Source organism: Phragmites australis, chromosome 14, assembly GCF_958298935.1.
Source record: "Phragmites australis chromosome 14, lpPhrAust1.1, whole genome shotgun sequence".
NCBI lineage: Eukaryota > Viridiplantae > Streptophyta > Magnoliopsida > Poales > Poaceae > Phragmites > Phragmites australis.
The window spans coordinates 5442406-5455048 of NC_084934.1; the positions used below are offsets into that span (position 1 = coordinate 5442406).

Below are 12643 nucleotides of genomic sequence, written 5' to 3' on the forward strand. Positions count from 1 at the left end.
ACCAGTTTTTACCCAAAAGGGACGTGCATGCTATACTCGTGCATTCTTTAGTCGTGTCCAAAGAAATAAATAGAACTAAGCCTTCATGCTTACATTACTCCAATAAAGAAAATACAACAACATCATATTCATACAACAACATATAGACTATATGTCCATAGTATGTGTCTATGCCATCTCTTTGACAAACAAGTAGACCCAAATCATCTTGAGTTAAATGAGAGCATATGAGACCAAACTCTCAACCTGGGATGACGTTGGTGACTAATTAAAGCGACTAACCAAACACCTCAAAGTCAACATTTCAACCAAGATCCATTTGAGCATGAACTCTATCACAACAAACAAAAATTAGTTTTTTAAAAAAAAATGAAGGATTCATTAAATTTTTTCAAGCGAAAGGACTCATTAATTATTTTCTCTCTATCTCTATCCATTCATGAGCTTGACAAGATGGGTCCAAAAAAGCTGGCGCTTTATCTCATCCCAAGAAAGCAATTTAGGCAACAAAATCAGAATCATCTGATGGACGAGAAAATGGAACCCACCCCAACATTTGTAATTTGAAATCTAGCAAATTTGGAACAAATTAATTCATACCCGCAAACCCTAATGAGTTGGCACAAACAAAACAAGGCATCAATTAATTCATTCCCATTACCCCCTCCCCCCCTCCGTTGTTTTGGCAACCAGAGCGAAACCAGGCTGCCTGGCCGGCCGCCAGCGCGCCCGCGCCCGTGCGAACGGGAAAATTTTGGGCTCTGGGCGCCGCGGCGCGCGTCTCCCGCCAAAAGCCTCCGCCCACCCCCGCGCTCTCCACGTGCTCCCCGCCCGTTTCCTTTCCCCCTCGCCGCCGCGGTCGAAACCCAGACCGGGGGCTGGAGCGGAGCGCGCTCTCCGCTATAAAACCCTCGCGCCCCAACGCTACCCCTCCCCGTTTCGCCTGCCCGCCCGCTTGTCGCGTTGCTCCGCCCCCCGCGCACGCGCCGCCTCGCCTCGACGCCGCCGTCGAGGGCGCCGCCGCGTCGGTAAGTCCGCCTCCTCGGCTATTTCCTCCCCGGTAGGCGCGCGCGCTCGGTCTGGGGCTTCGGTAGCCGTTGGGTTGGGTTCGGGGCGTTCCGGGGAGGGATTCGCGTGCTCTCGTCGGCGAGCCGTGCCGCCGCCCGGGTTCTGCGTCGGGGTGGGGGTTCTCGTTCAGGAAGTGGTTATGGGGTAGTCGTTCCAGGATTTTTCCCCCGTCCAGTGCCGCCGTTCGGGTGATGGGGCGATTTGGGAGGGGATTCGAGAGGAATCGCTTCGAGAGTTTCTTCGTTGGTTGCGTTGTTGCGATGGAGCGTTGATTTTGCTTCCTGTAGTGGGGTTTGGTTTAGGATAAAATTTCAAGCGGTGGTGGTGTGATTTTAGGACATATTTTATGCCGCAGTGGTCTGATTTGCGAGGGATTTCAGGACTACCAGGATCTGGGGCTGGTTTAGCGAGAGGAATCGCATCGATTGCTCCGCTTTCCCCCCTTTCCTTTCCACTGGAGTAGTGAGTTAAGCTTTGGAGGTGCCCGAGTTAATGCCTCGGGACTCGTGCGTGCCCCTCATCTGGGCCATTTCTGGTCCGTTTTGTTCCTGCGACCCACGCCCCATGGCTTCGGATGTGTGTTCTGGAGGTTTATCTCAGTGCTTGTTGTGGTGCCAGAGCTGCTGATTTAGGGTTGCTTTAGTGTACTTAACTTTGCGGTGTCCGCTGCTGCCACTGGCTATCTGTGTAGTCCTTTCATCCCCTTGTATTTGATATGCTTTGTGCAGTGGCCGTGTGCATCCGTGCTATGTAGAAGCTGAAAGTGTACTATTACGTGTTTGTATCATCTTGATGTAACGCTAATAGTCAATAAAGCTTTCTTTATTAAAAAAATGAGATTGTTTGGAGAGATCTTTTGGAGTGGTCAAGTGGAGGTTTTGGGGTGGTGATTTGGAGCTGGATTATTTAAGTTCCTGCCCATCCTGGCTTCCTCAGTAATAGTGCTGTGTCGCTTTCGCCATATTCGTCAACTCCTAGTGGTTGGTTAAGTAGATATTTTCCCCCATTTACTGGTGTACTGCTTCTGAACTTCTGTAATGTTATTGTGATGCAGAAGCAGCGGATCTGTGTGTGGGACCTGTTCTTCCCCATCAATCGTCTGCTGCCCTGATACCTCTGGTGTATCCCACCACTAATTGCCTGCAGCCGGTGATTTTGTTCTTCAGTCCACTCGGTAGTTGTGTAATGCACTATCTATCTCTTCCAGTTGATCAGCTATTTCAGTGATTTATGCTGTTGTAATCTGTAGAGATAGTTATTAGTAGGATTGTTGGTGGATTGGGGCCACTCATGCTTGTGGCTGTTTGTGCTGTTGATTGTTGGCTGTTGAGTGCTGTTGGCATATCCAATGGATAACCTAGTGTGATAATCTTATGTTCTTTTTTTGTAATTTCCCAGTTCCTGTGATTAGATTGATTTATTCTGTTTTCTGCAAGTGATTATTGTGTTTCTACACAGTTTATGCGCAGAGCACCAGATGATGATTCCTTTTTCTGTTTCTTACTGAAAGTTCTGTTGATATTGAATGCCTTCCTTTTCTACATGCCTCGAGGAAAATTAATCTTAACAACATTCTGTTCTATGATCCGCTATAGTCCTATTTGAAGCAATAAGTGTACTTAGAAAGCTTAATTCAGAGCACAACATACCAGACAGCAACCTAACGTGCTTGGTTTCTATGCCTGCTTTCACAATTGGAAGTATTCTGCTATTTATTGCTCTGTGGTCTTATAGCTTTGCCTTTCTGTGGACTCTATTAGTCCAGTATGCTGCTTGATTTAATGAAAACTGCAAATTGCATTATATTCAGATATTGGTTCCATGCCCATTTTAAACATAAATGATCACTTCTTGTCTATATGCCGAAACCAAACCCCAACCCCTTGAATAGATTATACCTGGTCCAACTCCAACCATTATACACCACTCTTTTCAGTATTATAGAAGTGTGCCCCACATCTTTGTGCTTTTGATAACTTGTCTTTCTATTTGATTGTTTCACATATTTCCTTTAAATTTAAGCTGCTAGCGAGTTTCCTGCGTTTATTGCTAGTTCTTGACATGGCTGACTAGTATTAAAATTTACAGGGAGACATGGTGAAAAGTCCGCGTTCTCCTGTTGCCACAGGTCTTCTTCTTAATTAAGTTTACTTATTTTGAATGACTTAAATGTTCAAACTATTACTGTTTCAGTTTATGTCATGCTTTAATCCTCAACATTTTGAGGAATTCACTGTAATATATACTATTTTATTTCCACCTGATTACCACTCTACTTCCATGAAAGTCCATTCCTTTACAAGCCTGGGTATTTGTTGCGCTCCCTGCCCCAAAGTTTGTCTATTATGCGTGCTTCTGAAATGTGAATTGGTGCTGGTATTTCAATTTTGCTTGATAATCGAACTATGTTGTTATGCATGAGGGAAAGAGCTCGACAAAAAAAGAAGGGAAGAAAGGGCCTAGGTTGGCCCACTCAACCTCTCGCAATAAGGTTGCACTAGGCCACCCTTTGTCGACTCTCTGTATCTCTTGCGTGTGCACGATTGTAGCAACTAGCAATGGCAGTGACAATGGGTTGGTGAGCTGGTTGTCTCGACGTCATTCACTGCCTTTCTCACCCGAATTATCCCTTTGTTGCTTATCTTTTCTTAGTTGACTAAATTTAGCAACCATGGCCCTTCTAGGTGCAGGAGGCAGTGAGAAGCTTCAAAGTGTGATGATGATAGTGACAATGGTGTGGAAGACCATCATTGGTGGTGATGGAGCAACAAATACTAGTCACCACATAATAATTGGCTAGTTATCTAGCCAGTAGCATGGCGATTCAACTTGACTCACCGACAAGATAACCTTAATCTCAATTTTCACCATGACGAATGAATGTAACGCTGAAGTGGAAGTTTAGCATTGCACTTGGATAAATATTGTAATGTATATATGTTCTTCATGCAACAACCACTTAGTTAATCCACCTTTTATAGGCTTAGGAACCTTTGTTAGAGATCCTTCCAAAGGAAAATTTTATGTGATATCTCATATGATCAGGAAGAATTAAAAAAAAGATACCATATACTCTATGATATCTACTATGGAAAAGAGCTAAAAAACAGATTCCATATATTAACGAGTCATAAGACATAATAAATTTAACTAGAATGTTGGTTCCTTTGCAAAGAAATAAACCATGTTATTTAGTTCATCACGATTGAATTTTAAAAACATTTTCTGGTGACTCTCAATCAAATCTGTTTTTCTCCATTTGATGCTACCTAGAAAAGATTAACTCGTTGGCAGAACATGCATTTTGCATATACATGGTAAATACAATCATTGGGTAGCACTGGTCTAAATAGTGGTCACCTAGATTTTGCGATCCGAGCATCAAACTCCGTTATTGTACCTACAAATATAAAGTGGAAATAACCGTATTGCATAGCGTGATGTGGATAGCGGAAATGAGAGTTGTAGCACCACAAATAGTATTTTCTTTTACTTGTTAACAAGTACTTGATATGTGTCCATGCCATACTCAAGTTTCTGTCTAATTAAATTATTCTCACATAGAATGAGAACATTTTCATTTAGACTAATCAAATCTAATTTTCTTCTTCAAAGAATTTAATATGCGGATGAGAATTAGAATATTGAAATTCAAATGTTAAGTAATTCAATTGACTAGAGAATTTAGTTCCATTTTAGCAAAGTTCCATTTTAGCAAATTCAAAAATTCTTCTTCATATGAGTATCAGTCTTCAATATTATTCATTATTTCACATTGAAAATTTAATTTCGAATTTAAAATGTTTATATTTGGAGTCCTAAAATTATTTCGATTTATCTTCTAGTTGGATTTCATCCATTCAAGACTATTTCATTGCATTTTAGATTGAGTGGGTTATGAAAGTATTATAATTTTTTTTTTCTGAACATGCTCACTCTTTTGTCACAAATTGTCCTATTTATGTAGTAGTTTAGTTAGGAAAAATTGGTTTCGAAGCATTGAAAAACCACTTAAGTTGTATACCATTAAAAGAATCTGGCATATTTTAATACCATTGAAGTTTGCTTTTGTTAACTTGTCCTATGTTCCAGCTCCACCTCATGCTGCCACTGTTCATCATGTACTCATCAAAATACCAAAAAAAAAAAAACATAGTGCAATGTCAATGACATGCAAGGCAAAAGGTATCTATGTGGAGTTAATGTTCCTTCCAAAGGTGTTTTTGGAATTATTAATTCATGTTCCAGTTAGTTGTAAATGATGGTATCCGAGTCCTCAACTGCGGTCCATCCCAATTCTCTTTGTGTCCAAGATCTTGCCCATACTTGGCCCACATAAACATCTCATATCTGAGGCTGATAAAGTACAACTGGTGGGCTTCGGTGACGTGTGACAACTGGTCGCTAAACTTCTTGACAGTTATGTGCACATTTGTCCACCCTCAACGATATTCCCATTTAATGCAGAATCTTCCTCTATACGAAAACAATAGGTATTGGTAGGCCATTTTCCCTTCCAAATTTCACAATGAATCTATTGGGGTTGATGATTCCATTATGAGAAACATGGGGGGTATGGTGACTACGATGCAAACTCGCAATGTCTATTTTGCCTTTTCTTGGAGGGTAGATTGAACACTTGGGGCTCTGTTTGAGTGTTTGTGGCATTCCGCTGGCTTATAAATAGATAGCCCCCCCCCCCCCCCCCCAACAGTTTTTGAGCTGAATATCAACTGTCTGCCTTAGAACATGGGCTCTGTTGTAATCTTGTGACTCATGCAGCTTTGTATTAGGTGAAGGAAGTGCTTTTGCAACTGCATTTTTCACTATTGGATGTATATCGGAAGAAATCAAGACAGTTCCATCACTTCCATAGATATATATTTGTTGTTAAATGGTCTTTGGTCTTAAATATTTTCTTTGTTGCTGCACCTTTTGCTTCCTACAGGCCTATAATTTTCTAGTTACTGATAGCAAGCATTAATAACTGCTTGGGGCTTACTTGGTGAACATCTATTCTGTTGCTTTATTCCATTCAGTTACCTGTACCTTCCTTCTTTTCTGTTGAATTTGTGTTGTCTGTGCGCTGCATCTCTGTGGCCTGAGTGCTGCACCTTGCATTCTCAATTCTTCTCAATGTATTCAGTATTCTTATTTTTCCTTTTGTTCCTTATATAGCTGATTGATATGCTGAACACTGATTTTTCAGGAACAAAAAGGTGCAGAGCAAAGCCGCAAAAGAAGGGAGAGGAATCCACTGAAAACAGCAAACTGGAGAATGGATCTCAGGAGGCAACAGAAGAGGTGCATCATGGAGTTGAAAATGGTAATGGACATGTTACCCGCAAGAGGCCAAGGAGAGCAGCAGCCTGTTCTGATTTCAAAGAGAAATCCATACGCTTATCTGAAAAAACCTCTGTTGTCATGGTCAAGAAAAATCGGATGGAGGAGGAAGAAATAGATGCTGTCAATCTGACAAAACTTGGACCGGAAGATCCACCGCCTTGCCGGAAATTGATTGATTTCATCTTGCATGATGCAGATGGGAATCTGCAACCCTTCGAAATGTCAGAAATTGATGACTTTTTCATAACAGCTCTTATCATGCCCATGGATGATGATCTCGAAAAAGAGCGTGAAAGAGGAGTACGCTGTGAAGGATTTGGGCGAATTGAGGACTGGACAATTTCTGGCTATGATGAAGGTACTGCTGTAGTCTGGGTGTCAACTGAAGTTGCTGATTATGAATGTGTGAAACCAGCAAGCATTTACAAATCTTACTTTGACCACTTTTATGAGAAGGCTCAGGTGTGTGTTGAAGTTTTCAGAAAGCTTACAAGATCAGTGGGTGGGAATCCAGACCAGGGTCTGGAGGAATTACTTGCCAGTGTTGTTCGTTCAATTAATGCCATGAAAGGATATAGTGGAACAATGAGCAAAGATTTGGTGATCTCCATCGGGGAGTTTGTATACAACCAACTTGTTGGATTGGATCATACATCAGGCAATGATGACGAAAAGTTTGCTACCCTGCCAGTTCTTCTTGCTCTAAGAGAGCAGTGCAAATCTAGGGTGGAATTTACCAAGCTGCCGTCTAACATATCGAATTCAAGTCTGAAAATCAAGGACGTGGACTGTGAAGAGATAACTGAAGATGATGATGCGAAATTAGCTAGGTTACTGCAGCAAGAAGAAGAATGGAAGATGATGAAGAAACAGAGGGGTAGACGTGGAACACCATCCCAGAAAAATGTGTACATCAAAATTAGTGAAGCTGAGATTGCCAATGACTATCCTCTTCCTGCATACTACAAACCTTCTAGCCAAGAAATGGATGAATACATATTTGATAGTGATGACAGCATATTTTCTGATGATGTGCCGGTGAGAATACTCAATAACTGGGCTCTGTACAATGCAGATTCCAGGCTTATATCTTTGGAATTAATCCCTATGAAATCTGGAGCAGAAAATGATATAGTTGTCTTTGGATCTGGTTTCATGAGAGAGGATGATGGCAGTTGCTGTTCCACAGCTGAGTCTGCAAAATTGTCTTCTTCCTCGAGCAAAGCTGACCAACCGGATGCTGGAGTCCCTATTTATTTGAGCCCAATAAAGGAATGGCTTATAGAATTTGGTGGCTCAATGGTTTGTATAACCATTCGAACAGATGTGGCCTGGTAAGTACCCCAGCCACTTTCTTTTAGCACACTTCATTATGCAATATTTTTCACCTGTATGCTCACCTGTTGTGTCACTGAATCCTCTTATACCTTCTTGGGCATCAATTCTAATTCCTTTCCATCTATACTCCATTAAAACTTACATTTGGCATGTGATTACAGGTACAAGCTACGCCAGCCAACAAAGCAATATGCTCCATGGTGCGAGCCTGTACTGAAAACAGCGAGGCTTGCTGTTAGCATCATCACCCTATTAAAAGAGCAAAGTCGTGCTTCAAAGCTTTCTTTTGCTGATGTCATAAAAAAGCTGGCAGAATTTGACAAAGGGAACCCTGCATTTATATCGTCAAACATTGCACTACTTGAGAGATATATTGTGGTACATGGACAGATAATACTTCAGCAGTTTGCAGATTTTCCAGATGAGACTATCCGTCGGAGTGCATTTGTCACTGGTCTTTTGATGAAGATGGAACAGAGGAGGCATACAAAGTTGTCCATGAAGAAAAAAGCTCAAGCAATGAGGGGTGAGAATCTGAACCCAAGTGCAGCAATGGGCCCAGCATCAAGAAGGAAAGTAATGCGTGCAACGACAACCAGGTTGATCAACAGGATTTGGAGCGATTACTATGCACACCATTTCCCTGAAGATTCCAAGGAGGGAGATGGAAATGAAACAAAAGAAATCGATGACGGACAAGAAGAAAATGAAGATGAAGATGTTGAAGACGAGATACAGATTGAAGATGAAAAGATCTCAAAGACTCCACCATCCACACGGTCTCGAAAGTTGGTGTCACAAACTTGTAAACAAATTAGATGGGAAGGTGAAACGTCTGGGAAAACATCGTCTGGAGAAGCTCTATATCAACATGCTTATGTTCGAGAACTCAGAATAGCTGTTGGAGGAGCAGTGGCACTCGAAGATGATTCTGGAGAAACAGTCATGTGCTTTGTTGAGTACATGTTTCAGAAACTTGATGGTGCAAATATGGTTCATGGAAGGATGCTGCAAAAAGGTTCACAGACAGTTCTTGGCAATGCTGCAAATGAGAGGGAGGTTTTCTTAACTAATGATTGTTTAGAATTTGAATTAGACGGTATCAAGGAATTGGTGACTGTCAATATCCAATCAATGCCTTGGGGTCACAAGTATAGAAAAGAGAATTCTGAAGCTGATAAAGTTGAGCGGGCCAAAGCAGAAGAGAGGAAGAAGAAGGGCCTGCCAATGGAATATTTCTGTAAAAGCCTATACTGGCCTGAGAAGGGTGCCTTCTTCTCCCTTCCCCATGATAAACTGGGTCTTGGTAGTGGTGTTTGCAGCTCGTGTGATCACAAGGAGCCAGATTGTGATGAATTGAGATTACTCTCCAAGACCACCTTCATCTACAGAAAGCTTACCTATAATGTCAATGACTTTTTATACATTAAGCCTGAATTTTTCTCCCAAGATGAGGATCGTGCAACCTTCAAGGCTGGCCGAAATGTGGGCCTAAAGCCCTATGCAGTTTGCCATCTACTGGCCATCCATGAAGCATCTGGATCTAAAAAACTTAATCCAGCATCAGCAAAAGTCAGTGCTAGAAGATTTTACAGACCAGATGACATTTCGTCAGCCAAAGCTTATGCATCGGACATCAGAGAGGTCTTCTTCGTTTTCCATTTCCTATGTGTTTTGTGTATCATATTTTTAGCATCTTTGTTACTTTATATCCTCAAAAATTCTTTCTTGTTAACCTTTGTTTGCTTGATTCAGGTCTACTATAGTGAAGATGTAATTGATGTGCCTGTGGATATGATAGAAGGAAAATGCGAGGTCAGAAAGAAGGTTGATCTCTCAAATTCAGACCTTCCAGTGATGGTTGAACATGTATTTTTCTGCGAACATTTATATGATCGTGCCACTGGAGCTCTCAAGCAGGTTAGTTATAGTGAAGTTATTCTGATTCAGTAAGTGCTAGTTTCTAAAGTTAACTGACTGAATGTGTGTTGCATATCTGGAGCAGTTGCCTCCAAATATTAAGTTTATGTCCATGGTGCAAAAGACAACTGGTGCTTTGAAAAAGAACAAAGGAAAACAGATCTGTGAAAGTGATAAAGTAGATTCAGGTAAATGGGTGGATGTGCCCAAAGAGAACCGTCTAGCAACTCTTGACATTTTTGCTGGATGTGGAGGTTTATCAGAAGGACTGCAGCAAGCTGGTATGTATTGCTACTACTAATGTTGTATACCACGGGCTTGATGACTTTCAAACAAATCGTTTTCCCCCTCATTGTTCAATTCTGTAGGTGTATCTTTCACGAAATGGGCAATTGAATATGAGGAGCCGGCTGGCGAAGCATTTAGCAAAAATCATCCAGAGGCTGTGGTGTTTGTAGATAACTGCAATGTGATTCTGAAGTAAGAGCAATTTGCTTGATTTCGATAATGTTTTTTGTTGTTGAGCTCAATCAATACTCCTTTCTGACCATACAGAGCAATTATGGAGAAATGTGGGGATACTGATGATTGCATTTCAACTTCTGAGGCTGCTGAACAAGCAGCAAAACTTGCTGAGGAAAACATTAATAACCTTCCAGTCCCTGGTGAAGTAGAATTCATAAATGGTGGTCCTCCGTGTCAGGTTTGTTACTTTTTACACCTAGGCCAGAAAGTTGCCATCACTTGTTCAGTTTTGTCGATCCATTGCTTGACTTGTTTATCCTTCTCTCTTGCCAGGGGTTTTCTGGGATGAATAGATTCAATCAAAGCCCATGGAGTAAAGTTCAGTGTGAGATGATTCTAGCATTCCTCTCATTCGCAGAATATTTCCGTCCCAGATTCTTTCTTTTAGAAAATGTTCGGAACTTTGTTTCGTTCAACAAAGGGCAGACCTTCCGACTAGCAGTTGCATCTCTTCTGGAGATGGGATACCAGGTGTTTATTCTTTTGGTTCATTATCTACTAAAGGCCTATAGCTTACCTTAATGTGTGATTTAAATATGTATACTCAGAAGTTGTTTACATTTTGGTTAGGTTCGGTTTGGAATTCTGGAAGCAGGGGCTTTTGGTGTTGCTCAGTCCAGGAAAAGGGCATTCATTTGGGCTGCTGCACCTGGAGAGACCCTTCCTGATTGGCCAGAGCCGATGCATGTGTTTGCCAGCCCCGAGCTGAAAATAACACTGCCTGATGGTCAATACTATGCAGCTGCCAGAAGCACTGCTGGTGGGGCACCTTTCCGCGCGATAACTGTCAAAGATACAATCGGGGATCTGCCTAAAGTGGAAAATGGTGCCAGTAAACTCACACTAGAGGTAATTGCTGCTCTAACCCATCCAGTTTTATTCTTTCTATGATTTATATGCTAAATGAATTCCCACTTTCTAATGCAGTATGGAGGTGACCCCGTCTCTTGGTTCCAGAAGAAGATTAGAGGGAACATGATCGCCTTGAATGATCACATATCCAAGGAGATGAATGAGCTAAATCTCATAAGGTGCCAGCACATCCCGAAACAACCAGGTTGCGACTGGCACGACCTGCCAGATGAGAAGGTAATGTTCGACCTGCAGCTGCGTTCCCTCTGTTTCTGTTCTATCTATCCCTTCCTGTTCTCCATGGAGTACTAACTCATGCTATGCTTCAGGTGAAGCTATCAACGGGGCAAATGGTGGACCTGATACCTTGGTGCCTGCCCAACACAGCCAAGAGGCACAATCAGTGGAAAGGGCTGTATGGGAGGCTGGACTGGGAGGGCAACTTCCCCACATCTGTAACAGATCCCCAACCAATGGGCAAGGTCGGCATGTGCTTCCACCCTGACCAGGACAGGATCATCACAGTCCGCGAATGTGCGCGGTCTCAGGTCAGCTGTTCTACATCCATCCCCATCTGCAGAGAAATGACACTGAAGATCACCTTCCATTTAACGCGATCCAATCTTCGCCGTGCAGGGCTTCCCAGACAGCTACCAGTTCGCGGGCAACATCCAGAACAAGCACCGGCAGATCGGCAACGCAGTTCCGCCGCCTCTCGCCTACGCGCTCGGGAGGAAGCTGAAGGAAGCCGTCGACGCCAAGCGTCGCGACGCCGGCGAGACCGCGTCTGCACCATGACAAGTATTCCTCCGGTGACTAATGAAGCTAAGCGCTGAGGTCGTCCTTTCTTAGCAACAGCAAAGAGCGTAGTAGCTTTCTTTCCTTGATCGCCTGCAACTGGCATGTATGTGAATTGTACTGTAGTAACTCCGCGAGTTGATCGCGATTTTATCCTAGACGTGCGGACCCCTTGAGTGTATATGCTAGAGAAGTGTTGATTGCCGATTGGCACCCTGATTCAGAGTAGTGGTTGTATTAAATACTTATGAAATTTTTATCTAGAAAATACTTAAGAAATTAGTGGCTAGTGGTTGGGGGAATACAGAGGAGTCAGGGACTGCTTCTCATGGCAAGAGTCAAATAGCATACCTCTATTAAGTTGAGTGCAATATTATCTGTGAACACAGATTTTGATTAGAAGGATGTGAAAGCCTGAAAGGAGCTACACATCGGAGTAGGATGAACTTGAAAACTATCCGTGACATGAATCTCAAAGTCAGATCAATGGCTTTTTGCATGTAGGGGCACATGCCCTTAAGAATGAAAAGACTTTGCCGTGAGTCCCACCTCGGCACTTGGGTCGCTGCTAAACATTAGAAATGTCCCAGTTCTATGTTGCCATGGAGCATCATTAATAAACGTCTGGGAATATAACTTCGGCCTCATTTGGATTTGGAACAAGATAAGTATTTTCTAATTCCTTTTGAGACTGAGCCGTTTCTTGCGCTTTTTCTGTAAAATTGTAATGGAATTCATACGTTCCAAACAAATACTTGCCTCAGTGGTCTTCCGATTAGAGCGATGGGAAATGTCT

The 12643-nt window shown here is 42.4% G+C and overlaps 1 protein-coding gene across 4 annotated transcripts; it reads left to right on the forward strand.

The window, feature by feature from the left end:
* Positions 1-690: 690 nt before the first annotated feature.
* LOC133890604 (DNA (cytosine-5)-methyltransferase 1B) lies at positions 691-12136 on the forward strand. Of its 4 annotated transcripts, none has more exons than XM_062331056.1 (14): positions 691-1028; positions 2123-2250; positions 3157-3196; positions 6278-7748; positions 7914-9396; positions 9508-9672; positions 9758-9953; positions 10041-10152; positions 10228-10375; positions 10471-10668; positions 10768-11046; positions 11125-11286; positions 11379-11597; positions 11686-12136. In XM_062331056.1, the coding sequence occupies exons 3-14, from the start codon at positions 3163-3165 to the stop codon at positions 11845-11847; spliced, it is 4629 nt and encodes a 1542-aa protein (XP_062187040.1). In that variant the 5' UTR covers positions 691-1028; positions 2123-2250; positions 3157-3162; the 3' UTR covers positions 11848-12136. The 4 variants fall into 4 exon arrangements, with proteins under 4 accessions (XP_062187040.1, XP_062187042.1, XP_062187041.1 ...); XM_062331058.1 differs by having other exon boundaries at positions 2123-2245; XM_062331057.1 differs by having other exon boundaries at positions 2123-2242.
* Positions 12137-12643: the final 507 nt, after the last annotated feature.